At 42.8% G+C, this 27,906-nt stretch overlaps 1 protein-coding gene across 3 annotated transcripts in view; it reads left to right on the plus strand.

The window, feature by feature from the left end:
• CNTN6 (contactin 6) overlaps nucleotides 1–27,666 on the plus strand; it is a 130,374-nt gene extending 102,708 nt beyond the window's left edge. For 2 of the 3 annotated variants that reach the window (XM_036391111.2, XM_036391108.1), the window contains exons 12-23: nucleotides 8,619–8,746; nucleotides 10,791–10,966; nucleotides 11,310–11,427; nucleotides 12,236–12,394; nucleotides 12,486–12,635; nucleotides 16,676–16,746; nucleotides 18,888–19,122; nucleotides 20,009–20,124; nucleotides 21,647–21,833; nucleotides 25,458–25,570; nucleotides 26,292–26,460; nucleotides 27,110–27,666. In XM_036391111.2, coding sequence (XP_036247004.1) covers nucleotides 8,619–8,746; nucleotides 10,791–10,966; nucleotides 11,310–11,427; nucleotides 12,236–12,394; nucleotides 12,486–12,635; nucleotides 16,676–16,746; nucleotides 18,888–19,122; nucleotides 20,009–20,124; nucleotides 21,647–21,833; nucleotides 25,458–25,570; nucleotides 26,292–26,460; nucleotides 27,110–27,243 — 1,756 coding nt within the window. In that variant the 3' untranslated portion in view covers nucleotides 27,244–27,666. The remainder of the gene's footprint in view (nucleotides 1–8,618; nucleotides 8,747–10,790; nucleotides 10,967–11,309; nucleotides 11,428–12,235; nucleotides 12,395–12,485; nucleotides 12,636–16,675; nucleotides 16,747–18,887; nucleotides 19,123–20,008; nucleotides 20,125–21,646; nucleotides 21,834–25,457; nucleotides 25,571–26,291; nucleotides 26,461–27,109) is intronic. The other variant, XM_036391110.1, reaches the window with a different exon arrangement.
• The last annotated feature ends 240 nt before the right edge of the window (nucleotides 27,667–27,906 follow it).

The raw sequence follows: 27,906 nt of genomic DNA on the forward strand, positions 1-27,906 counted from the left end.
CCAGGCAGCAGCCAGAAGATATTGGTGCAGGGGAAGACAGGAGAAAAGGGTTTTTCCTTTCTTTTCTCTCTTCTTGGAGAGTTTCACAAGGGAACAGGCCAAAACCTAATTTCACCCTGTACTGCTGAGTGCTCAGTGCCAGTGTTTAGCACACCAGGTAATGGGAGCGTGGAGGGAGTAAATGAAGCAGATGTTCTCACGTGAAAAAGAGGATTTATTACAGCTCCCCTCTGCAGGACACCTCTCTAATGCAACTTGAAATTGTTCCCTCTCATGTTGCAGCAGCCTTGTTAAGGGGAGCCTTTCCAAGGGGCTGTCCTGCATGCTGAGATGTCCCAGGAAATCTGTTACTCTTCCCTGTCACAAGGAATTTGCAATAATCCAACCCCCAGTGAGTGTCAGTGCTGTTCCCTCTCCCCCTTCCAGCTTGTGTCCTGTCCCTGCTCCATGCACATTTTCTGATGGATGTTCAGGATTCCATCCAAAACCAGATAATCTCATTGGATTTTTTTCCACTGAGCAGGCTGGGAATCAAGGTTCCTAATTAGGAGTTTGCAGGAAAAAAAAAAATAATGAGAGAATTTTACCTTCTGTGCTTCTCTTCCAATCCAAGTTGTGCTGCAATGCACATTGTTGCTGCTGATGGTATTGCTGCAGCATCCAAAATGCCAGTGTGGGATGGAAAATATGCACCAGATTTGGAAAACCTGCACCAGATTTGGAAAACCTCCACCAAATTTGGAAAACTTGCACCAGATTTGGAAAATCTGCACCAGATTTGGAAAACATGCTCCAAATATGGAAAACCTGCACCAAATTTGGAAAGCATGCACCAAATATGGAAAACAGGCTCCAAATTCGGAAAACCTGCACCAAATTTGGAAAGCATGCGCCAAATTTGGAAAGCATGCACCATATTTGGAAAACATGCCCCAGATTTGGAAAAAAATGCACCAGATTTGCTGCACAGGCACCAAATCAAGGATTGTGATTCCCAGAGTTCTCAAAGAAAGTGTGACATTGGAGGGAAGAGATCAAGGTGTGTTGGGGAGGCGACATAAAGGAGATTGATTAACAAAGAATGTCCCAGGCTGGGAGGGATCCTCGAGGAGCATCCAAGTCCAGCTGCTGGCCCTGCACAGGACAACGTGGTGGGCACAGGGACAGGCATGATGGACAAAGAATCTTCCAGGGAGGAATTTCTGGATTTCTGGGGCCATTTGGAGCGGGAAGGGTCATGTAGTGAGAGCACTGTTGAAAAGCACCCTGAAAGATCTGTAGGAGGCCACAAACAGCTCTGGTTTGGGCTTTTGGGAGACAAACAAGGGTTGCTCTTTCATTGCTTCTTTTCCACAAGAGTTAAACATCTTCCCAGATTTTCACTGAAAGAGAACTCTGGAAAAGGAAAGGAAAAGCTGAAGGGACACACACAAATGACAGAATGTGACTAACACATCAAAAAGACAGAAACTTTCTGTGCAAGGATGCGGGTCTGGGGCTCCAGTGAACCACACTCTATCCCCATCATTGTTACTTAAACTGGGCTTAAATTCACCAGCCCAGGGAGGATTGCCCCAGGTTTCCTGCAGGTCCAGGGGGAACCCAAACAACAGGCATAAGAAATTAGAGGTGATGGACCTGGCTGGATGGGGTTTGGAGCACCCTGGGGTAGGGGAATGTGTCCCTGCCCATGGCAGGGGTGGAATGGGATGGGCTTTAAGGTCCCTTCCACTCCAAACCATCCTGGCATCCTCTGATTCTATTTTGGGGGTTTTTGGTCTCTGATTCCATTCCAGGGTTTCTGAAATCCAAGCAGGGCCATGCTGGTGTCAGCTGCTTGTTGTCTGGACAGAATTCTTTAAGGTTACCAGCGGGTTTTATGGTTTTGTGCTCCTGAAATGTGTTCTGACAAGGAGAGGGAAGCAGCTTCCTGCAAGTGAATGAAACTCCCACACAGAGGGCAATTCAGGCCCTTCTGTACTGCTTAAATTCTACTAAAATCCCATATTAAGGGCTTAGTTTTACATCTGGAGTGAATTTAGTTGTGTGAAGGGCTGAGTCAGAGCTCCTGATAGTGCCTGGATCATAAAAATGATGATTAATGGTGGGATTAGAATAGTGGCAGTGTGGCCATCCCATCCTGCACTGGAAGAGCTTTTGTCTGATGTAGTAGAGTTACAAAGATTTCATAAAACCAGAAGAATTTGGAAGATAAAGAAATTGGCAGCTGTTTTATTTGGCAATTCTGTTCCTTTTCTGCTTTTCTTTCCCATACACACAGAGGTGCTGTTGCCAAGTCTTCCCTGGCTGCCAGCTCTGGGATGTGTCACTACAAGACATTTGGGCACATTTGGGTGCTTTTGTCACTTTTTTTCTTTGGCCATCACAGAGGAACATCTGCCTCGCGTTTAATCCTTGAGTGTGTTACAGACAGGGCAAAACAATTTTTGCTATTTTATGTTAAAGGCAGAAGCAGCTCCTGAAAATCCTGTGTTTTCTCTGGAATCTGTATGGAGTACAGCTCAGTTCAGAGGGCTGTATATATTTACATAAATAAATATTTGTGGTCCCAATTGCAGGGATTTGATGCAAAAATAATTCTATTTTTAGGAAGAGGGGAGAATTTTAAGAAATAGGATGGAAGAGTTCTAGCGTCACGTTTAATAATTTCTAATAATATTATTTTCTACAATATTTTAATAAGACTATTCAGCTGGATTGTGTAATTTTGTTTTGATCCAAATAGTTAAAAGATTATAATGACATTTATTTGATTTCCAGTTAATTGTCAGTCAACCCTGAAGCTCATTTATATCAGCATGCAGATAAGGAAAATCTTTTAAGCGCAGTTTATTAAATGGCAGCACTATTAGCATACAAATTATGCTCAGAATAGAATAAACAGGTACAAAGATCATTAACATATGATACAGACAGTCAGATCTCAGATGGGATTCAGTGGGACCTTTTCAAAAATACCAGGGCTGTCAGCAGCAGGGACAAGTCATTCACTCAGCCAAACTTTGCTCACATTTCCATCTGCATAAATCACTGCTAATTCCGAGACGTTGGGGAGTTGTGCTCATCTTTCTGCCCCTCACTCACTTCCCTTTGTAGTTTTTTAATGCAGCCTCTCCTGCTCCTCAATCTTGGTAAAATTAGAGGAGTCAGATATTGTCTCAGTGTCTGGCAGCATGTCTGGAGAAATTTATAAACAATATATCTTTGCACAGCCTGGAAATAAAGAGGGGGTTTGCTCCTGAGCAGCAAAGGGAGGCTGAGCAGACATGGCTTCAAATAGGATTTCTCAGATAATAAAAATTACTTTGCCTCTGATTTCATCAGATCCAGATTCCTCTCTTTTTATCAGCACAGTGCCGTGATGAGGCTTCAATAATGCTGGGAGGTGTCAGATGTGAGAGCAGACAGGAGACAAGGAGAGGGAATCTGTACAAAGTATCAGGGTTACTTTATTTGGAAAAGAATTACATCCTTGAAGGGAGAGCTGCCCTTCTGGCAGTGCTGAAAGCTGCAGAATCCACCCAGTTTTACACGGATCCAGCTCAAGATTTTGATGGGGATTTCAAAGCCCTTTGCTGTTTGAATCCATGCATTTCATATCCATGAATTAACATCCCCCTCTCCCAAAAACAGATTGGCTCAACAATGCAGTACTGCACAAAGCTACCCCTGCTGCACTTTTAAATCTAATGACTTGACACCTCTTTCTTTTCTCAGATTTTATTTCTTCCATCAGCCTTGTTAAATACATATTATTCTTTCATGCTCTTAAGATCAAAGCAAATAGCCATCAACAACCTTTTGTTCACACGAGACAACACGCTCGGAGATGGTTTGTTTGGCCTGGTTAATTAAAAGCTGTACCTATCATCCCTGCTTGATTTCTCAAGTTCTTTACTTAAAAAGTATGTGTGACAATTTTAATGAGCTCTCACCTCTTCCCCACAGCCTCTGGCTTCTGCACAAACTTTGCAAACTCTTCTTTTTGAACATCACACGGAGCTCTGGCTGCAGCAGATCCCGGGGAAGCTGTTTGTTTTCCCTGCCTGCACATGGTGCTCATCTCCGGATGGAATCACTCAGAGGGGAATTTCAATATTTATATCTGGTGGGTTTAAAGTAAAAGAGGGTCAGGTTAGATTAGGAATGAGGAAGAAATATTTCACATTGCTGGTGACAAAATGCTGGCACAGGTGCCCAGAGCAGCTGGGGCTGCCCCTGGTTCCCTGGCAGTGCCCAAGGCCAGGCTGGGCAGGGTTGGGACAGTGGGAGGTGTCCCTGCCCATGAGCTGGATGATCTTTAAGGTCCCTTGCAACCCAAACCATTTCACAATTCTATATGAAATAATATTTCTGTGCATTCCCAACTCACCCTGTGTGCAGGAACTTTGCACAAACAGTCAGAACTGGATTTCCATCTCTTCTTTTGCTTGGTTTAATTAAGCTGCTCACCCAGAGGTAGCACCAGGCAGGAGCACAGGAGAAAGCAGGACTGATCAGGATTCAAGCATTTTGTAATCAGCAATGCCAGCTCAGAGTTAGGCTGGGCTTAAGCAATCCCTTGGTGCCTCAGAGATTTATGAACTCAGCTGGGCCCTGAGTTCTTCCTTCTCCTCCTTCTTTCACAGCTCTGCATTTATCAGATCTACTTCACATCTTGTGGTTTTGGGCCTTTGACAGGCACTTATTTACTTATTGAGAGAAGTCCAGTTTTCCTGGCAGACAAAATATTGTCCTTGCATTGTGTTGGACAAGTTAAACTTTTCTGTCTCGTCACAGCACTTGGAATTACCTTGTCTTGTGATGCAGCTGCTAAGAATTATTATCTATAGCCTTCACACAGCCTCAAATGTTGTGAAAAGGAATGGTTTCCAGCAGGTGAGACGTGCCTTTCACAGCTTCTTTTTAAACCATTTGTCAGAGCTTGATCCAAAGCCCATTAAAGACAATATTCCCACAGCCTTGTGCATCACAGCTCCCTGATTTGGGGGAGAAATGGGAGAGGGCAAAGTGCAGCCCCTCTGAACCCACCCAGGGCACTCAGTCGTGGCTCTGAGGGAGTTCAGGGCAACTTTGCTGTTCTTGGCACCCGGGGCAGCGTTTCAGAGGCTGCTGTTGTTTTTCTTCCATTTGAAATGCATCATCTTGATTTTCTGCTGTGCTCTGTCTTCCCACCCCTCTCCTGACACAGACCTCAGGACAGCTGGAAATTTCTCACTTTTTAAAACATTTTTTTGTCATTCCTTTCCCCACTAAACTAATTACTCTGGAGTTCTTTGTGCTGTTACACAAATTCTGCCTGAGTGTTTTATTTACTCCTCGCTCTAATTGTTGTTAGGTAGCGTGACCTGTTTCAAACAACTCAGGAGCTTTTATTTTGCAGATTTTCTCTCTGCTAAGCTCCTTTTTGATCCATTAAAAGAGCCATTCCATCCTCAGCCTGCCCAGCCATTGAAATATTGTTTCAGAGCAGCATTTCTTCAGATCAAACGTGACACTGTCAGCTCCTGAGTGGGTACAAACCCCTCTTAGTGGCTAAATGAGAGAGATGGGAATTATCGAGGTCTCAATTCATCATGAAGAATACAGGGATGAAAAATCTGAGGCATGACCAAACTTCAGTGGAAAAGCTGTAACCAGAATCCACAGGGGCTAAGATGGAGCTTTCAAAGCTTCTCTCCTTTGCTAGTCTGTATTTTACTGTCTGTTTTTTCCTCTGTATTTACCTACATTGGAGCTTTTGGGCTTGCAGATTGTCTTTTTAAATTTTTTTTTGCTTTATGCCACTTCTGGATTTTAATTTGCACCTAAGAGCTTTTAGGTACAACGGCAGTAAAAGTAACAGGTCATCAATATTTGATGGAGAGAAAGACACTGAGGTGGCTTGTTATGAATTATTATTCAGGTGCCCAATTTCTGAGCATTTGCTGATTCACACTGGAATCTCTTTGGATGCTGTTTGATGAACACCATATGTTACCCAGCCACTCCATTGCATCCCCTATTTTATCACCAGCAGTTTTTCTGGGGGCTGGTGCAAGCTGATGGGAAGAAAAGCATCATTAATGCAAAAAAATATTGCAGAGGCAGAAGGGAAATACTTGGAAATGTTTCTTCATGTTCAAAGCTGCCTTTGGAACAGTCACAGCGTGTGAGGGAGAGGACCCAGGGCTGCTGTGTTGATGCACAGCTGTGACACCAGCTCAGCTCCTGGGATCACAGGATTGTGGAATATCCTGAGAAGGAAGGAACCCACAAGGACCAGAAACTGCCCCAGGTGCCAAGATCCAGCTCCTGGCCCTGCCCAGACACCCCAAATCCCACCTGGGCATCCCTGGGAGGCTCTTCCCAACTCCCCCAGAGCTCTGGCAGCCTCAGGGCTGTGCCCATTCCCTGGGCAGCCTGGGCAGTGCCAGCACCCTCTGGGGGAAGAACCTTTCCCAAAAATCCAACCCAAACCTTCCCTGGCACAGCTTCACTCCCCCTTCCTTATCCAAACAATACCCTTCAGCTGACATATCCCTGTACTGAGGAGGGGACTTTGCCTCCTCCTGTTTTGCTCTGTTCCTGGTCAAAATGATGGATTATTAAACCTGAACTTATTCCCTCACTGTACCACAAGGGGCAAACCCAGAGCTGCTGCAGCACCTGGTGATTATTGCCAAGGAAACAAAGATTTTTCACTCGAGCCCAAATCCCTTCCCCTCCCAGCTGCACAGGGACATCTCTGCTTGTCCTGGTCCCAGATCCACCCTGCCCTGCTCAGGAGCAGATCTTTGTTAAGATCTGCTTCATTTTAATTTTCATTTTCCCTCTAATTTTATGAATTCCCACGGGGAAAGGTCAGATGAGGGTGGGACACGTGAAATTAGGGGGATATAATCCAGAAGATCACCAGAAATCCAAGCTTAGTGCTTTTGCTTCCCAGCTGAGCTGTTGGGAGGTGTAACAGGAGCAGGACAAGGTCTGATGTGTGTTCCACTCGCAGTTACAGATGTATAAATGCCAGAATGGGAAACAGAAACACACTGTGATGGGGTTTTTGTGTGTTTAATGGTTCTGATGCTGCTGCCAGCTCCAACTTCTGCTCTTGTGATTGTTCATTTCCTTTAATAATTCAGTACATCACCCAATCTTATGTTGTTAGTAATAAATATTAAATACCCAAGCTGTGATGCATGAATTAGATATTTTCTATTTTATGAAAGGAGCCTTGTATTAGAGTTAAATGTCAATTAAATGAGGGATATAAAAAATGATGCAGTGCTGCTGTGAGTGAATGGAGCCTGGTTTCCTGTGGAGTTGTGGCTTACACTGGATTTATTTGTGTAAGGAAATGTGGCATTTGGTTGCAGATTCTCTGATGCCTGTTGAGGACTGAGCTTAGTGGCAAGAGGAGGTGCACAGAGGGACCCTCACCCCATTTTTATGAAACTTCCAGGGCCTTCATGTCTTAAATTTCTTCTAAACTCAGAAAAAAAATTTGTTCGAGTTCCACATTCACCAGATGGATGTCGAAGAACTGGGGGGAAAAGCCCCAAAATATGACAGAAAAATATTTTCTGTGCTGAAGTTCGTTGCTAATTCAGCTGTGGTTTGAAAATCCTCTACTTTTGGGTGTGTGTTCTGTGTGATTCTGTAGAAAATCCCCCAAATCCTGAAGTCCTGCCCTTGTATGTGACAGCAGAAGGGTGCCAGGCACAGTGACAGCTTATCCCAGGAAATCACATCCAATCCTTGTCCTGACTTACATCCCAAAGCATCTCAATAACATGAAAAAATAAAATATGAACAAGCTCAAAAATTAATTTTGTCCATAAAACTCAGGAGTGGTCCTGAAATTACCATTAAATGCAATTTCCCCAATTCTCTGCACACTGATATGAACAACTCAGTGACTCCAGGGTGGTTTGGAGGCCCCATGAGACAGTGATGGATTTGATTTGGCTCCTTGGCTTGTGAGGTGGCATTAGAGCATCTCAGCCAGCCTGATAATATCTTTTAATAATCCTGACAGAACTCCACGGGCAGCTGGGCTCACACACAACCTTAGCTTGGCTTAGGAGCACTGGGATCTGTAAAATAAAATAAAAAAAAACCCAACAAAACCACGGTAAAATAGAACACAAGTAAGTAGCAAGTTGAGTCTTTTGACTTTTTCTTGAGATTCCAGATTTTGCTGGAAGAAAGCCACCTGGAAAAGTGAATGATCAACCCCAGTTTGCCAATAAAGCATTTCCAATCTAGAAATTAAAAAGCAGAAGAGGTGAAAATTGGTTAACACAGATTCAGCTTACTGTAGAAAAGAAAAATCATGATGGAAACGTTTAGATATTAAAAGCAGCACTGCATTTCTGTTACTATTCCTCTGCCAGGAGTCTCTTTTATTTCTATTTTCCTATTGTTGCCCAGGAAAGTTGTGGATTCCCCATCCCTGGAAGTGCCCAAGGCCAGGTGGGACAGGGCTTGGGGCCACCTGGAATGGTGAAAGGTGTCCCTGTCCCTGTCCATGGCAGGGGGTGGGATGAGCTTGAAGATCCCACCCAACCCAAGCCATCCTGGGATTCTGTGGGTCCATTTTGTTTGTTTTTCCCCAGGGTGGTGCTCCTGGAGGATGGCAGCCTCAGGATCTCCAACATCTCCAAGGTGGATGCTGGGGTTTACACTTGTGTCGCCACAAACCAGTTTGGAACTGCCAGAAACTCAGGGAACCTGATTGTGAAAGGTATTTCAGTATTTCCTTCTTTTGTGGACTGAGATGAGCTTCAGAAACCCTTCCAACCCAAGGTTCTCTGATTTTGTAACTATTTTATTTTAATATCCTTCTTTTCAGCAGAATCAGAATGGTCCTGCAGTGTGAGCTCCTCCTTAACTTTGCATCTGGCAAAAATATTTTCAATATTCACTTTCTGACAGAGCAATTAGCACTGATACAACTCAGAGTGTGACCTGAGATGGGGCTGCAGCACAGCCAGCAATGAAAACACCAAGAACTTCAGGGTTTCTGCAGCTCTGACCTCATTAAGGCTCTCCCCCTTTCACATGTCCCATACATTGTGGCAATATGGGAAAATCCCATTAAAACATGAAAAAAAAAAACCCTATTTTGTTTGGCATTTATGAAGTTTATTAAAACACCAAGTAACAACATGGTATAAAAATGATCTTGTTTGCAGGGAACATTTGTTTTTGTTTCCCCTCTGGAGAAGTTTGGGCTGTTCAATTATAGGCCTCATTGCTTCAGCATTATTTTCAACTGAAATGTCAGAACTTGGGAAAGCATAGCTAATGTGCAAATTAAGTTTATTGCTGCTCATTGAGTTGTTTATTCTTTGTGGGAGAAGTCTTTATTACACCTCCAGCACTCACATCTCCCCTCTTTTCTCCTCTGGAATGGGATTTGCCATATAATGCACGTTTGCTGTTGCTAAGCAAGATAGATGGATAAGACAGAACCAAGAGCTTTTAAGAAGCTTTTAAAAGTATTTGAGATAAAAGTTTTGAAGACAAGCCCATAAAATAAGTAAAAAATATCACCCAAGTGAACATTCTGAATTAGTGGGGATGAGGAGGATACAACAAGAGGTGCAAGAGGATGGAATACCATAATAAATTCGTTTATTTTTTGTTATCACTACTAAAAAACACACCTCATGCCCAAAGCCAGTGTAATTCCCAAAAGAATGGTTTTCAAGATATATTTGGTGGAGGTAAACAGTTTCAGGCCAATAATAAAGGAGATTTCTTATGATAGCAGCAGTGTCCAAGGGCAGGCTGGATGGGGCTTGGAGCACCCTGGGACAGTGGGAGGTGTCCCTGCCATGGCAGGGGTGGCACTGGGTGGGATTTAAGGTCCTTTCCAACCCAAATCCTTTCCAGAATTCTGCGATTTAAGATTCACCTAAATTCTGGATTTAGCTGTGACGAGCATTGCACTAACCCAGCTCGCGCAGATTTCCTTCTCCTCCTCTCACGTTATTTTCAGATCATATTAATATTGTTGAAGTGATTCTGCTCTCATTTTCTACGTGTGTCTAAATTCTCAGCACTTTATAACACTTGCATGCACAAAAGCTTTATTCAAAGGAATTGCTTACAACAAAGTGGTTGTTATCTCTAATCTGTCTGCCAGTCATATCAACAAAAGTGCAGCCATATAAACCCATTTCTTTCCCCTTCAGTGAGCTGATACTTCCCTTCATAAGAGCTGCGAGTTTGGGTCTCCATGTAATGGGTTAAAAATGATCAAATTAATAATTTTCCCGCCTGGGAATGTCTTTGAAGCTGCAACTTGAGCAGTGTTGTGGAGGAAAGTGCCACTGACATTAACACAGATTAAGGATGTCAATGTCTAAAGCAAGTGGAGATGTGCAGCAATTTTGCTTTTGCTGCAGTTTTTGGCCAAGAGAATTCTTCAAGTTTGGAGAACCATGGGCATGTTTTTAAGAGAATTCTGTAGTTTTTGACTGAAATCATAACTATTGATTATGGGCTTTATGAAGTAGTATAATTTAGAGTGTTCCTAATATAAATATAAACTAATTTAGAGTGTTCCTCTCCCATCTGCTCACTCTCAGGCACACAATGTGGCCATGGTACTGCCACAGGAGTGGTCTAAAATCATCTCTATATTAGAGAGAATTCCCTTTATTACAGAACATTTGGGCCAGTTTGAAATCATTTCCCGAATGGCACAAACCTCCTTCCATAACTGCTATTTTTATAAGCACTTTAATTAAAAACATGTAATTTTTTTTTTGTCTCCTCAGAAAGGACTGTGATCACTGTTCCCCCCTCTGACACAGATGCAACAGTTGGAGAGAGCATTGTCCTGCCATGCCAGGTGTCCCACGACCCCTCCCTGGACGTGGGCTTCTCGTGGTCGTTCAATGGCCAGAGGATTGATTTGAGCAGAGGAATCCATCACTTTGAAAGGATTGGAAGGGTGAGTTTCCCAAACTCCTTCATGAAACTCTTTGCCACAGTCTTTACACGACACGAATGTTTATCATAATTCCTCCCTCGCTCTTTATGTGCCTGGCAAATCACTGTTTCTTTACAAGGGCTGCAAACATTTATTTTTCTTCCCTAAATTTCATAAAGGCGCTTGAGTTATTTGTGAAGCCATAATAAAAATGTCCCCATGAAAGAAACTGATGATAGCTATGAATATTTTAATTTAAAAGCTGAATTTTGTATTAATATTGAGCAATTTATAAAAATGCCCAGTATGGAAAGCATGTTGTGAGTGATTAGTTTACTTTTTTTTTTTTTTTTAATCTCTCCAGGAATCTGCTGGGGATTTGATGATAAGAAATATTCAGCTGCATCATTCTGGGAAATATGTATGCATGGTGCAAACTTCTTTAGACACTCAATCTGCAACAGCAGATATAATTGTGAGAGGTATGTCTGTAAGGGAGACACACTTATCTTCTAGAGGAATTAGGAATTCTTAACATCAGCTATTGTTTAAATAGCTCCTAGGATGTCAATTCCACGTCTCAATAGTGAAATGTTCCCTTTCTTTTACTCTTGGCCCCAAAATTGTGGCCAGCATGATCCTGGAGTTCACTCAACCCAGGAGAACCTCTGGAGTTCTGCCCTGGTGTCTTTGGCAAAAATTTTGGGCCACACAGATAGGAGGGAAATCCTCTAATTTCAGCAGTGTTGTTATTTCCTTCAGGCATCTCTGGGTCACTGTGCAAGCTGGGAAAATCAAAATATCCCATTCCTTTCCCCTATTTGGAGATAATATGAAATAATATTTTCTAACTCAGCTTTTTACTTCCAGCAGGTGAGGAAATGCTGTCATGGGAGCAGGTTTGTAAACCCTAGGAGAAATCAGAAATCTGTGTAGTGCACTATCCTGCATTCCTTCTGAACCTCAGTTTTGATTGAATTCAGTAGGAATTCTCAGACTGTTCAATGGTTCAACAAAAGACAACACTGGGTGCCTTTCTTTGTCAGACACAAAGAAGAAATCATTCCTTTGTTTGTAGTTTTCATGTTAGCGACATCAAGACATTAATTTTCCTGACTCATAAAAATGAAATCCAGGCATGGAGCCATCATTTAGGGATTGTGCAGCTTTTATGACACTGCAGCTTCATGAATAATTCCTCTGACTTGAGAAAGTAAGAATTGCCCAACCCATTCCAGCGGTGAATCTTCTCTTCCCAATACTTTCCTCTTAAAATGCTGATCGTGTCAGGCCCTCCAGGTCCACCAGAAGATGTTAAAGTTGAACATGTTTCTAGCACAACTGCTGGGTTATCCTGGAAGCCTGGAGCAGATAACAACAGCCCAGTGCAGATCTACAGTGTCCAGACCAGGACTCCCTTCTCGGTGGGATGGCAGGCGGTCGCCACAGGTGAGCAATTTGGGACTTCCTTGGATTTTTTATTTAGTGTGTAACATTAATTACCTCAAAAACCCATTGCTGGTGTCATGTTTGCCTTCAGCTCCCGAGGTCATTAATGGCAGGACTCACAAGGCCACCGTGGTGGATTTAAGCCCCTGGGTTGAGTACGAGTTCCGTGTGGTCGCCAGCAACAGCGTTGGGATCGGGGAGCCCAGCAGGCCCTCAGCTCTCCTGAAAACCAAAGCAGCAGGTGAGGCCCTGCTTCCTGCCAGGCTTTGCTCTCCTGAAAACCAAAGCAGCAGGTGAGGCCCTGCTTCCTGCCAGGCTTTTCCGGCTCTCAGCTGTGGGAATTTCATTTACCCAATTCCACTGGCGGGGATCCAACGTGTTCCACGAGAACGCGTTACTGGATGGGACTTGGAGCAACCTGGGATTGATGCCTCATCTTTGAGCTTTTCTATGTTTCAGATTCTGTGCTGCTTTAGTGTGCAGTTCTGAGCTTCACATCAGGGCATGGTGAGCTCTGTGCACAGAGCAGGGACACAAAACAATTCCTGCTCCAGCTGGGCACCAAGGACAAATGATCCAAATCTCAGCCCAGGAGCACAAACACCGTGGGCTGGAGAGAGAAAAACAAGCAGGGTGGGACTGCAGGGGCTAAAGCTGGAATGGGACAATGAACTGCAAGATGCAAATGGAGCAGAAGTTATAAAAGTTGAGGCTGGTTGTGACTGGCTGTCCATTTTGGGACCATTTTTGTTCATCTTGGGTGCAGCCCTGGCTGGGCTCTTGTGCTGCCCAAGGTGGATCCATGGAGGAGATGCTTTGAATAAATCCCTGCTTTATTCTGTAACTCCATCCAGCCTCTGCTCTAGGGCAGCCTGCACAGGGCATCAGGATAGTGGACAGTGTCCCTGCCCATGGCAGGATTGGGACTCCATCGGCTTTAAGGTCCCTTCCAACCCAAACCATTCTGGCATTCCACGATAAAAGCTGGAGTTATCCTGTCTTCCTCCCTTTGATGTGTCCCAACCAACCTTTCACTCAAGCAATTGGGCAGAACAATTTTTGTTCTCCCAATTAAATCCAAGTTTTTATCCTGCTCTGGGACTTGCATATGAAATGACAGCTTCACTCTCTGCATGTCCCTTGGCTGCAGAGGTTTGATACCTGAGCATCAGGAGGAGCAGGATAATTTTAACTCTGGATATTGGATGAAATAAATGACAGCATCCAAAGCCCAGTGAAACCAGCAGCTTCTACTGACTCCAGAGTGGAATCCTTTCTGTCTGTCTGTCTGACCTTTCCTCATTTATCTTCTGGGACTTGGCACCTCAGGGGAAGCTGCCTCATTCTTGGGTGACCAACACTGTCAGTCCTTTGACCTGCTCAGTTTGGTACAATTTATTTGCAGCCCAAACCCTTGGTTTGTTTTATGTTCCTCCCAGCTCCCTGCTTATCAACTGTCTCCCACCTATAAAATCAGTGTTTATGGGATGGAAAGCAGTAAAATGGAAGCAGCTTTTACAACCCACTTTCTCTTCTCTGTTTATCTCATTTGCCAAGCTTTGAAGTTTGGCAAGCTGCATTTCAGGACAGAACTCAAAATACAGTATTGTACATTTTACAGAAAGAAAATCCATTTCTTTTAGAATGTGGAATCCATTTGTTTCTGGGAATAGAATCCCAGAATGGTTTGCATTGGTAGGGACCTTAAAGACCATCTAGATCCAACCCCAGCACCTTCCAGAGGAGGTCAAATTTTTTAAATTTCCTAGCAGGGTATCTCAAATGAATAATCTCTATTACATGATTGATCACAAAGACCAAATTAATCTTGAGAAGGTTTTTGTGGCTGTTACCACCGTGGGGCTTTGTAAAGTGGGATATTCAAAACTAGGCAGGCATTGAAAGCTTTCATCTTTTAAAGCTTTTATTTATTTGTTTCTTAGAGGGATTCATAAGACTGGGGCAATGAGGAGAAAGAAACAATAAAATTATTGTTATTTATCATGGCAATGACACAAGGAAGATTATTTCTGTGCAGTGTAGCTCTGTCTGAAGTTTAACAAAAGAGACAGAAAGACTCACTTCAGGTTTTTAGCTGTTTAACCCTTTCACTGCTCTAAACCCCTGTCTCAAAATATTGCAGTGCAGTGGGACAATATCAGCTTCTTTAATTTTTTAGTCAGAATAGGAACCTGAAATCAGCAGGGCAGTGTGGACAGCAAATGCCTGACCAGGACAGGGTGAATTTGAGCTGTTGTAATAACTATTTTGCCAGCTAAAATCTGAGCTTTACTAGATTTGTGAATGCAAATGAGCCACTGTTCATTTCATTAAAATGGAGCTGAGAATTAATTGAGCCTCTGTTGGTGCACTCAGCTGTAAATTTTCATCTGTTTCTTAACTCTGACCCAGTTGAGGCTCTGCTGAGCTGCAGCACAAAATCCTCCCCTTGCAAATGTGGCAAGTACCAAACACATTTAACACATGAGCTAATTGAGCATCACTTGGTTCATGAAACAGTGAAACACCAGGCTTGGAAGTTTGTTTTGCTGTTTCCATGCAATTCTTGTCAGTCTGAGATCGTTTGCCACTGATGTGCCCAAAGACATTGATTGTGAGTGACAAAAATGAACAGCCCTGTGAAACCCTCCAGGAGAGCCCAGCCTGTTTGCTCTTGTACTCACTCTTACGGCTGCACAGCAAAATTATTCTGAAATTCCTCCCATTTCTAGAGGATGAAATCAGATATTTATTTATACGAGGACTAAAATCTGGAAACTATATATAATTCATATATTTAATTATATATAATTCAAATTATATTATGGGCTGACATCAGTTTCTGTGAACTTTAAGCACTGTTGCTTTTATTGGCACCTCTGAAGCTGGGTTAATGCATTTGTCAATGGGGAGGGACAAGCAGATTTGGCAAAACTTGCCCAAAATCTCTGAAAAAAGGGCTTCTGAGATGTAAACATCCCTCCTATTTCTCACCCTACACATCAGCTTTTCAGACAGTGAGAGATGAATGAAGACAATGAGAAAACAATCTTGAAATTTCTGAAGGTAGGACTTGGAGATGGTACTACCAAATGTCCTGTAGAGAGTTCCTGTCTCTGCCCATTCCAGGGATGTCCTCTTCTCTTACACATCTCCAGCAGCTGAAAAAGAACATGATAACATGGAACCATAGAATGGGTTGGGTTGGAAGGGACCTTAAAGAAGAAATATAAAGCAAGAGGCAGGAAATGCTGATATTTTCTTTGGCTCTCCACCATGAGCCCCTTCAACCTCAACAAAGTTCCCTGATCTCAGTCCTCCACCTCTGGTGCCACGCACCTGTGGAATGCTGGAGAAATCCAACTCTCATCAACCAACTTTTGGATACTTACAGTCTTGGGAGAAGGAGAAAAGCAATTTGTGAGTTTTGAATTCACTAAGATAAGCATACAACCAATTAAAAAAATTAATATATTGCTCCAACAACATGTTTACTGAACAAATGCATAATTAGTAAATCAGTAGTGTTGCAGCTACAGTCTGAATGGAACATCATTTTGCCAATTAGTTGATGAGGCATAATAATGTCAGATACTTGATGCTTCCAGTTCTTTAATTAATTTTTTGAACCAGGGTACTCATGTATCAAATTCATCTATGGCTTCAGCCTTAGAAAACGTGTAAACATAATTTCACTTCATTTCAAATGGGCTGCTGTGCAATGTGATCCCTGTTCCACTGTTGGGAGGCTGCAGGTGAGGTAGGAAATGCTTGGATCACCCCCTTGGAAAGGCCTCCAGGATCACTGAGTCCAACATTTGGCTGACCACTGCTTTGTCCAGAGCTGGACACAGCACTGGAGGTGTGGCCTGAGCACAGGGACAATCCCTGCCCTGCTCCTGTGGCCACACCATTGCTGATCCAGGCCAGGTGACCTTGGCCTTCCTCCCCAGCTGGGCACACCTGGCCTCATCTCCAGCACCCCCAGGCCCTTTTTGCTGGGCCACTTTCCAGCCACTCTTCCCCCATCTTGGAGCGCGCCATGGGGCCGTTGTCAATGGTTTATGTGGTTTATGGTTTATGACCCAAGAGCAGGACCCTGCACTTCACATTGTTGAGCCTCACACCACTGGATCCAGCCTGCCCAGATCCACACTCCCACCCAAATTAGTGCCAGCTGTGAACTTCTGAGCTCCGGATTAGCCATAAAGACACTAAAGAGGGCTGGCCCCAGGGCTGAGCCTTGGGGAAGCTGCAACCTCCAACCCTTTTCTTCTCCAGTTCCCGTGGTGGCACCCACGAACATCGGCGGAGGAGGAGGGAGCCGCTCTGAGCTGGTCATCACATGGGAGGTAATTCTGAGCTCAGTGAACCTCAGATGTCCTACAGGGATAAATCTGTGGGTGAAACCACAGCCCTGCTGAAATCCAAAGGCTTTTGGTCACCGGCTTTGGTCGAGCCTGGATTTCACCCTGGATGTGGAGAGCAAACAGCCTGTAAGATATACAGCAAGTTTTCTGTGTTATAGGGAACAATTTGTGAAAATAAACAGTTTAAGAGGCATGTTGTAAAGATGTTTAGAAGTCTGCATAACCCTCTTATCTCCATTGTACAGGAGGTGCTTAACACACTAATCTGCTTGGCCATTTTCTGCATTTACATTTTTCCTACTTTTGTTTACATGTTTTCCATTCTGGAACACTGTGCTGACAAGACATATCCTATTATGCGTTAAAGGAGATGAGCCCTTTAATTCTGCAGCACTCCAGCGAGAGCAGAGAATACGCATTTCCAGAGCAGTTAATGCCAGACAAGTTGCAAAGGGTGAGTGCAGGTCATTTCAGAGAGTAGAAAGTGAGCGCTGTGGGAAGGAGCCTCCATTTCCAGCCTCCCAGCAGCTTCCCAGCAGGCCCTGGGATGAAGGCAGGCAGCCTCTGGAAAAGCTTGGGAAGTGATGGGGTAGCTGCTTGGTCAAAAAGTGAAAAATCAGATCAAAAGAAATTTTTAAAAATTCCCACTAGATAAATAACATTGCAGATGTTTCCCCTTTCCTGTGCTGCAAACAGAGTGCAATTCCACTTTCCCTGAACTAAGTTTTCCTCCATCTGCAACCCTTCACTCTTTTGTTTCATTTTCTCCTCTTTGGGAGCAGAAGAACATGAAAATAGGAAACAACCTGAGATATCTCAGTCAAATTATCCTGTTGGACTCCATAGTGTGTCCCGAAAAACAATCAGAAGAAATCCTAATTATGGCCAGCAAACAACACTGAACGCGACTCTGCAGCTTTCTGTGATGAGCTCACTAAATGTCTTGATTAAATCTGAGGTCACAGAAGCCTCAAAAACAAATTAAATGCTCTAGAAAGTAGCTTGAACTCCTATAAATCCCCAGTGAGGCATCATCCCTCACATTTAATTCTCTCAGGGCTGGAAAAGAGATGGAAAGGGGAATATTGGGGGTTGGTAAAACCCTGAAGGAAGGACATGTGTTACAGATGCAGGGCAGGCTTATTATCAGTATTTTTATTATTGGAATTAGAAGGAATTTATGATAAAAATAACATAAGTGCCCTGAAGTGTTCTGAAGTGCTTCCAGATTTTCCCCTATCATCTCACACTGTTTGTGCTCCCAAGAGTTTGCAGGAGAAGATGTTGGGGCCAGGACTCAGGTCCTGACCCTTTTGCTGTCTTTTAGCACCATTTTCCATGCCTGCTTTTCCATGCCCCTTCCTTTGATGCAAGCCTCTGAAATAAATGCAGTTTTACTGAGAAACACTTCCTTTCTCCATTTAATCCTGATTTTATTTCATAAATGTCCTCTTGCTTTGAGAATGTGGAAGTATTTTTATCCCATGAAAAACCCAACTTCATGCTGGACACGGTGTTGCTGTAATTGCCTTTTCAGTTTGAGCCTTTCATACATATCTTGACATGAGATTTTATTAATAGAAACATTAATTTTGCCATGTTGACTTGTAGGAACATTTCTGTTCTGAGAACTTAAATAAGAATATGTTCATGTACTCGAGGCTTTCTCCTTGCTGAAAAAAATACATCAGCACTGTACTCAGAGGCAGGCAATTATACAACTGACACACATTTCTTTGTATACATTTGTTCCTTCCCAGCTCTTTTTTTCCTTTAAAATCATTTATTTAAAATTAGCATTCCTATGCCCCTTTGGGGAAAGGAAAAAAATCTACAAGCTACAACTTGTACTGAGTGAAATGCTTTTAATTTTGCAAACTTCATGCCTGAAAGAGACAACTTTAATGGAGCTGATCAGATCTTTTGTTTCTAAATTGATTGCCCCGATAGATTTATTATTTTGATTTTTATTTCAATATTACATTGACGGATGGGGCAAACATTATTATCTTCTCCAAGGCACAGCCAACTAAATCAATAGCACTAAAATACAGTCAGTGACTGAAGATTCAATTAAAACTGTGGATACATGCAAACCTTTATTGACTGCCTTGTCACCACAGCCAGTGTCAGAAGAGCTCCAGAACGGGGAAGGTTTTGGCTACGTCGTTATGTTCCGTCCCCTTGGCTCAACAACCTGGACCAAAGCTGTGGTGGCCTCGGTGGAATCCAGCAAATACATTTATAGGAACGAGAGCATCACACCCCTGTCGCCTTTCGAGGTCAAAGTTGGTGTCTACAACAACGAGGGAGAAGGGACCCTGAGCTCCATTTCCATCATCTACTCAGGAGAGGATGGTAACACAAGTTACTCTTAGTGGTAACGGGTGTGTAGCAGAAATAGGTGACAAATGTGTTCAGGTGTGACCGTGTTCACAGGGGTCTGAGGATGAGGGAAGAGATGAGGATCTGACTCCATGTTTCAGAAGGCTTGATTTATTATTTTATGATATATATTATATTAAAACTATACTAAACGAATAGAAGAAAGGATTTCATCACAAGGCTGGCTAAGAATAGAAAAAAGAAGGAATGAATAACAAAGGCTTGTGGCTTGGACAGAGAGTCCGAGCCAGCCGGGCTGTGATTGGCCATTAATTAGAAACAACCACATGAGCCCAATCCCAGATGCACCTGTTGCATTCCACAGCAGCAGATAACCATTGGTTACATTTTGTTCCTGAGGCCTCTCAGCTTCTCAGAAGGAAAAATCCTAAGGAAAGGATTTTTCATAAAAGATGTCTGTGACAGTCAGGCAGATTTCACAGGGTTTTTAAGGGCCCTGCCCAAACCTGCTCATTGGATGTTTATAACAGACGTGAGGCAGGAGATGGGAATCTGAACTAAAAATAGGAAGGGGCAAATTTTCAGAATGATTTTCAGTAGAGGACCTGTTTCAACTCATTTGGTGCTCCTGCTGAGTGTGTTGGGAAAACTGGGAGACACTCAAAGGTGTTCTCTCAGAGGATTTGGTTCTTCAGACCACTCAGTGTGGCTGATCTCTGAAAACCTGCTCCAGCAGATAGGAAACGGGCAATTCTGAGAACAGGTTTTGCTGACATCCCACCATAAGTGGAGAGCAAACCTCACGGTTACACCAGGGGCTCTTCCTGCTGTTTCTCCTCCCCTTGCACTGTCCCTGTGGTCACAGCATGTCCCAGCAGCTGTGTTCTCCCTGTCCCAGAGCCACAGATGGCCCCGGCGGGCGCCTCGGCGCTGAGCGTGTCGGCGGCGGCGGTGGAGGTGTCCTGGCTGCCCATCCCCTGGAACCGGCACACGGGCAGGGTGCTGGGCTACGAGGTGAGGGGCTGGGCCATGAGGTGAGGGGCTGGGCTATGGGCACGGTGCTGGGCTATGAGGTGAGGGACTGGGCCATGAGGTGAGGGACTGGGACATGAGGTGAGGGACTGAGCTATGAGGCGAGGGGCTGGGCCATGAGGCGAGGGACTGGGCCATGAGGTGAGGGACTGAGCTATGAGGTGAGGAGCTGGGCCATGAGGTGAGGGACTGAGCTATGAGGTGAGGGACTGAGCTATGAGGCGAAGGACTGGGCCATGAGGTGAGGAGTTGGACCACAAGGTGAGGTGCTGGGCTACGAGGTGAGGTGCTGGGCTACGAGGTGAGGGGCTCGGTTACAAGGTGAGGGGCTGGGCCACGGGCTGATGGACTCTGACACCTTGAAGTTGTCCCTTTGCTGTCCAGAATCCTTTTGGCCGTCTGGGTCCTCCTCCCAGTTAACAAACTGCTGCTTCCAAGAGCGTGGAGCTCTTCCCCTGGCTCTCATTAGCAGCAAGCCACCTGAGATAATCAGAAGGGTTTACAGCCCAGAACTGCAGCTCTGTCACAGATTTTCTGTGCTCACATCTGGGGACAGGCACACGAGGCACTGCTGACAGAGCAGGGCAGGATAAATGTACTCCAGAACTACCCAGAGCTTGTGCTGTGGTGCACTGAAAGGCTTTTAACTTCTCCCTCCTCTTAATGAAATCATTTAGGTTGGAAAAGACCTTTAAGACCATCAGGTCCAACCATTAACTCAAACATTTGAAGAGAGCAGTGGAGGAGTCCCCATCCTTGCAGGGATTTAAAAGCTGTGTGGATGTGGCACTTGGGGTTGTGGCCTAGTGCTGGCCTTGGCATTGCTGAGTTAATGGTTGGATTTAAAGATATTTTCCAACCTAAATGATTCTGTGATTTTAGGATTAAGTAATGTCAGATATCATTCCTGGTCATTTTACTTGCATAGTGAAACAATTTTTTTTTTCTTTTTTTTTTATTTTTATTTGTAGATAAGAGGAAAACAAGGCAAAAATGCTTTAAATTCTGTGCTATCACTGCAAGGTATAAATGAAGGTAGTAAGAGTCATGTACAGTCCAAAAACCTTCCTAAGTCAATTACTAAATGAAAAAAATAGCAAGTCTAAGTAGGTGTCACTGAATCAAAACTAGAGCCAGGATACAAAATAATTAAAAACCTTTTAGATGATTGAGATAAATGCTCTTTTGTATATCTTAAGGTTTTCTTTCATTGTGTTCAACCATAAAACCAACAAAGCTTTTATCATTCCTTACCTTATCAAAGGTTTCCTTCTGGACATCTGTAAATTTAAGGATTTCATTTCGTTCCTTAATTGGGATTCAGTCTCTGAAATGTTATTGCTTCTCTATAAATATTCATGCCAGGGTTTACATCCTGCTAGATTGGAGTACAAAAAAAATCCTGTATTCCTCGAAATCTTCCTTGTCAGCATGTCTGCTTCCCAGCCAAGCCTCTAATTGCTGGAACACAATGAATTGCCTGTTCTTTGTTCTCGCTTTTTAGGTTTTATATTGGATAGATGATCCCAAGGAAAGCACAGCTGGGAAGGTCAGAGTCAGTGGGAATGTGACAGCCAAAAACATCACGGGCCTGAGAGCTAACACGGTGTATTTTGCAGCAGTCCGAGCCTACAACACTGCGGGGACAGGGCCCTCCAGCACCCCCGTGAATGTCACCACCAAAAAATCCCGTGAGTATTGGATTTGGCACAACAAGGGTGTCACTTTTGTGCTGAGAATGACACAGGAACAGGTGAGAGGCAGTTTTATAGAAAGAGCAAAAGAAGGTTTTATTGAAGAGAACCGTGCAGTTTTATAGAGTGATACGATAGATTCTATTTGATTGGTTAGTTAACAAAAACACCTTTTTCATACAATTCCAGGAAGCTGTATGAATTGAGAAGAACAGAAAGACAAAGTAGAAAAACACCACCTGTAGATTGTTTATACCTAACAAGTTATCACAACTTTATAACTCCTTGAAAGTTCTCACAAGCCACTGTGAGAAACGTTTGCCATTTCTCTCTCTGTCCCATGGCATCCACACAAGGGTCCCAAATTCCCAGCTGGGACAGGCACATCCCAGCTCCCCATGACCCATCCCTGCCAAAGGTTTCAACAGCAAGGAAAACTGAATCCCAAATTTCTTCATAAGTCAGACAACAAAATCAGTGACTGAGAAACTTCCTCTGGTCCTAAATCAGTGCCCACGAGGGAGGATTTCTGTTTGCCCTAGAAGAGCAGCCCCCTTGCTTTCAGGGGATTCCAGAGGTGCAGAGCCAATAAAGGAGGGATGTCCCACAGGCCAGACAAGAGATTCTGGGGTGGGGCTGTGTTGGTTTGGGGGTTTTAAAGAAAGCTGTTGAATGTACCAAATACAGAGGGGTTTTCACACCTCTGAACTTTGCACTGCAGAGCTCAGCATAAGGGATACATTGATATAAACACAATTTAGTTGTGGGTTGTTTTTTTTTTTTAATTATAACTAAAAATAAAGCCCTCTGCTGCTTTCTTTTCCTTGGAATCTGTTTTCCCAGTAAATTATTGATCAGTACTTTAGCATAAAAGGGAAATATTTCTCCTGAGTTTCACCAATTTTGCCTCTTTTCTATATGCTGTTCCATGCCATTGCTCCAAGTGCAAGATAGGAACAACTTGAAGAATGAGTTAATTGATTTTTTTAATTGCCACAAACCCAATATTTATTGTAAATAAAACAATGAAAAATAAAGCAAGAGAAGATATTTCTGAAGGGCTCAAACAAGACCCATCCCGGGAACTGTCCAAGACCAGGTTGGACAAGGCTTGGGAAAACCTGAGATGGTGGAAGGTGTCTGTGACAGTGGCAGGGGGTTGAATGAAATGAAATTTAAGTGCTATTCCAACCAAACCATTCTGTGATTCCATGACTTTCATCACAGTCCATTTTTCAATAGAAAATAGATTCATCTCTGGGAATTCTTCCCTCTATTCCTATGTGCATCTGAATGAAAGACAAGTTAAAGACATGGCAGTCAAATGACAAAACACAGAAGGAATAAATTTGCTTTTGTTTTACATCTAGTTTATCTTCTGTCAAATTCAGGATTGTGCTAATGGTTCATTTAAAAATTAAAGTCAAAATAACCTTTTTAATATTTAAATATATAGATTAAAATTTCAAGCTCTGTCTGGGGAAGATGCAAGCACTTGCAATAAGAGAAGAGATAATATGTCAAGAGAATATAAACAATGTGCATCTGGAGCAGGAGATGGAGCTCCAAAGTAATAGCTCTGTCTTCCTGCTCAGCATCCAGCATTCCTGCAGCCTTCTGCTCATGCCATTATTGCAGGGACTCAGCAGAGCTGAAATTATCCTTCTGCCAAAGAGGTGCAGTTCTGATTGAAGTGTCCTTCTCTAAGATCAGTGTAAGGTCTAAGGTGACATCCTGGTTTCAGTTAAAAGTACTTAGGGAGGTGGAATTGAGGTCCTCAAACCATGGACATGGCTCCATAAAGAGCTGTTCTCTTCTGGTTCTTTAATTATATGGCATGGATTGCAGAAATTCCACTTCCTCTTTCCTCTTCTGCTTCCTTTTCCTTCTCCTTTCCTTTTCCATTCAACTTCCTTTTCCTCTTCCTTTTCCTCTTCCTTTTATGTTTTTATCTTCCTCTTCTTTATCCCTTACAAATAGATACAAATACACATTAAATATATCAATATTACATATAGATACTGGAAATATTTGCATGGATAAACCCCAGCTCAGTACAGCAACAAAGCCAAGTGTTTTCTTGCTGAACCATGACAATAACATCAGCACCTCAATAAACTTAAGCAGATATTTGGGATTTCTATTATTCTTGAGAGCACTGATTACAAGGAATTAATTGAGGAAATAATCTGCCAATCTTAGACCTGAAACTGCTTGGGTTTGCTAGCAGATATTCCTATGGATTTGGGAAAGTGCACTTACCACTTATTCTGGTTTCTGGCTGGAAAAAACCCCAGATAATTTTGTTTTGCAAATCCTCCTGTGGTGTTTTTTCAGCCTCAAGATCATGAATTAAGATAGCTTTAAGTTTCTATGTCAAAAAGCTTTGGTCAAGGCTGTAATTTACCCATTTTTGAGTGATTTCAAACCTCTTCAGAGTGCACAGCCAATGAAGTATTTGACATCCTTTGCCTCTTGTGACTATTTTGTTATCCAATTCCATATATAAAATGTTTCCTGAAAGCAACAAAGAGCTTTCAAGCCATATTTAAATAAATTTGCAGTTTGATGTATGTGAGAGTAGATAAATGGCTTCATAAAGAAATGAATCTTTTCCAACACTGACAGTGTAGCTGATGGAAGGACACCCCTGGACGTTCACCTGGGAGCTCCACCAACATCTCATTCCCTACCAGAGGGATGGATTAAACTTCTCCAAAACCACGAGGCAGATGGATATGAAACAGCAGCACCCATCCATTTGTTTTATCTCTGTGGGAAATGAAAGAAATTATCACCAAATCAACTGTTCCTTCCATCACTCACCAGCACACAGCGGGGAAGAGAAGGATCCCAGATTAAACAATTTAGATTCAGGGCTGGAATGTGTTTCTCCAGCTCTCTCCTCATTCTTCCCTCTGTTTCAACCCTCCTTTCCTGTGCCACCAGCCAGCAGGGCCTGGCAGGATGTGCCACGGAGCAGGAGAGAACGTGTTGGCCTAAATCCGAGCTCAGTTCAAAGGCTCAGCTCCACCCTCACATGTTCACACAGGATTCAATTCCAGTCACTTGTAGGCAAATTTTCAAAGTCCTCACACTTAGGCATAAAAAGCCTTTGAAAAAGCTGCTCTCAGCCTATTGTGCTGAGAATTTCTAAAGTCCTACAATGTTTCATGGTGGATCACATGGAGACTTTCATGTGCAGCTCTTTGTAACCTGTCCTGGCTGATGGAAATCTTGGCTTCTGTCGTTTGCTCTCAGTTTTAGCTTTTTCGGAGATCCAGACAGCAAAACATCCTCTAGGACACAGAAATACAGAATGGAACAACATTTTCCTTGCACAAAATCTCTCAAATATAACTTGAACTGTCAGACGCTGTCAGGCTGTGCCTAATTTTGCAAATGAAGTCTCACAGTAAGAGGTTCTGTGCTATGAATAGATCTTTATTCTGACTAATACCAGAGCAATGATGGACTAGAAAATGTTTTTTTGCTCTTTTAGGTTGGAATCACCCAAGCATTTGCTACTCCCATATCAGCAGCTCATTTAGATTCACTATGAAAATTAATACTCAGTTTATCTCGCTATCATCATAATCCTTTTTATTTCTTTTTTTAAAGCACCAAGTCAACCTCCAGCAAACATCGCCTGGAAGCTGACAAATTCCAAAATCTGCCTCAACTGGGAGCATGTGAAAACAATGGAGAATGAGTCTGAGGTGTTGGGCTACAAAGTAAGTGATTCCTTTATCTCATCAATCAGATATTTTGGTTACAATAGAGGTACAGAGATTTGGTGGACAATGAGTGTTCATTACCTGGAACACTGGATTTTTCTGGATTTATTGGGATGGTTGACTGATGTTTACACAAATATTCATTCAGAGTAGGACTTCTTTATCCCAACAGAGGGATTTTCTGTCCCCCAATCCTGTATTTCTCTTGTCCCCTTATAATCTTACTTACCTAAAGTTTCTTGCTTTCATATCTCCAGGGAAGGAGTTTCACAAATATATATGAAATAGAGAACAGTCTTTGAAGCATTAAAGGCAGTCATAAACCACATTTAAACATTCTCACTCTCCGGCAGTTCATAAATGTACCTTTAAAAAAGACACTGAAAGATACTCACACAAAGATCTATGTATGAACCAAAAATCCTTCCCATAAATCTGCTTTTAAAGGAAATACAAATTTATTTTAAAGTTTGGTTTCAGTGCAGAATTCTTTGATTATCCTCAGGTTCTAGGAAACCACTTGCTGTGGTACCCACCCCAAAATCCTGCAGAATTTATTCCCCTGTTTAAATTGCTTTTAACACCCTACAGGATGCTGAGAGTGCTCAGAAAACTTTGGAACACGACAGAAGAATCTCTCAGTACCCCCCCAAAAAAACCCATTAAAACTTAAAATAAAATGAAATAACCCTTGTTTTCCAATCCCTTTTCTGCTTAGATTCTGTACAGACAGAACAGGCAGAGCAAAGCCCATATCCTGGAGACAAACAACACTTCAGCTGAACTTCTGGTCCCGTTTGAAGAAGATTATCTCATCGAGATAAGAACCGTCAGCGACGGTGGCGATGGCAGCAGCAGTGAGGAAATTAGGATTCCAAAAATATCGAGTAAGTGAGATATTTTTTTTCCCCCCTCTGAATGCTGTTGCATAAGAAGAAATCTGTGCCTCTAAGCACAACAGATTCCCAGATTGTCCCTTGCCATAGGTGTCTTCCCTCCTGGTGCTTTCTGGTGCTGGCTCCTATAAATTTGTCTCTGATATTCTGACATTCATTAGAGGAGAAAGTGTTTTTCTCCACACCTTATTTTTAGTGCAGGTCTCCACTGCCCTGGCATGCAGAGCTCAGGGAAGGACACAGGAATAAGATTTCTTGGGAAAGTCAAAGTTCTCCCACATAATGTGGCCCTAAATCTGCCCTGTCCCATGGCTGTGCTGGGGTGGGCCCAGAGGGTGCTGCCTCTGCTCTCTTAAATAACTTATTATTCATACAAAAGGGAGCATTTTTATATTTATAGTTTGTTTTGCAACAAAATGGTCAAAGCCCTCTTGAAGAAGATACTCACGGGAAAGGTGAGATGTTGATCCAAAATCCTACTCCACAAAATGGCCACTACAGTTTAATAAACAAATAAATAGAAATTACATTTGTGGTAATGTTTCATCTTGAAAAGAAAACAGAGATTGCTGTTAAGCTAAAATGTAAAGAAAAACTAATTTTGACACAGATTTACCTCTGTCTGTTTATATTTTTGCAGGTTTAAGCTCTGGAGCAATGAAATTATCCCAAAGGATAAACCATACATTGGCATCTGGGATCCTGCTGTTGAGTTCTGTTCTTCTAAACCCTGTTCCTTGCTGGTTCCAGCAATGCTCTGCCATGGACTTCTAAAAATAAAAGTGTAGATTTTATCTTAATTCTTCACCATAAGCAACATTCCTGAGAAAAATCAACACTGGGGAGGGGAGGGAGGAGGAAGTGGTCTCTCATTAAGAAAATATGAGGCACCAAAATTCCATGAATTTTTAAAAATAGGCTTGGAAATCAAGGGGTAAATCAACATGCATTAATTAAACAGAGTGATGCCAAGCCTAATTTGGGATTGACACGTGGGTGGTCTCAAATTTTCTCCAAGTAGTTGTTATTGGAACAGCATTTTAATGGAATGTCAACCTGTGCAAGCTGATGCCACGGAGGGGAGCAGAGATTTAAAACTCTTGTGATGTGGATATTATTTATCTCATGTTCTTCGATGTATCCTGTTAAAAAAACCCCACTTTCAATTAAATAAAAGCTATTTGTTTACTTTTTGCACTTGTCTGTATTAGAGGAGGTGTCATAAAACACATTATTTGAAGTACCCTGCGCTATTTTCTGCAGAAAAGGGGAATTTATAATAAAACTTATAAATAAAATGAATCTCCTATGGACCAACCCAAAGCCCAGTGAATTCCACAGAAAAACTTTCAGTGGCATCAGCAGGCCTTGAAGCAGAGCTGAAACAGCAGCACCTTTTATACCCTCAGACACTCCACATATTCTCAAATCCATTTT

The sequence above is a fragment of the Molothrus ater genome, chromosome 11, assembly GCF_012460135.2.
Source record: "Molothrus ater isolate BHLD 08-10-18 breed brown headed cowbird chromosome 11, BPBGC_Mater_1.1, whole genome shotgun sequence".
Classification (NCBI taxonomy): Eukaryota; Metazoa; Chordata; class Aves; order Passeriformes; family Icteridae; genus Molothrus; species Molothrus ater.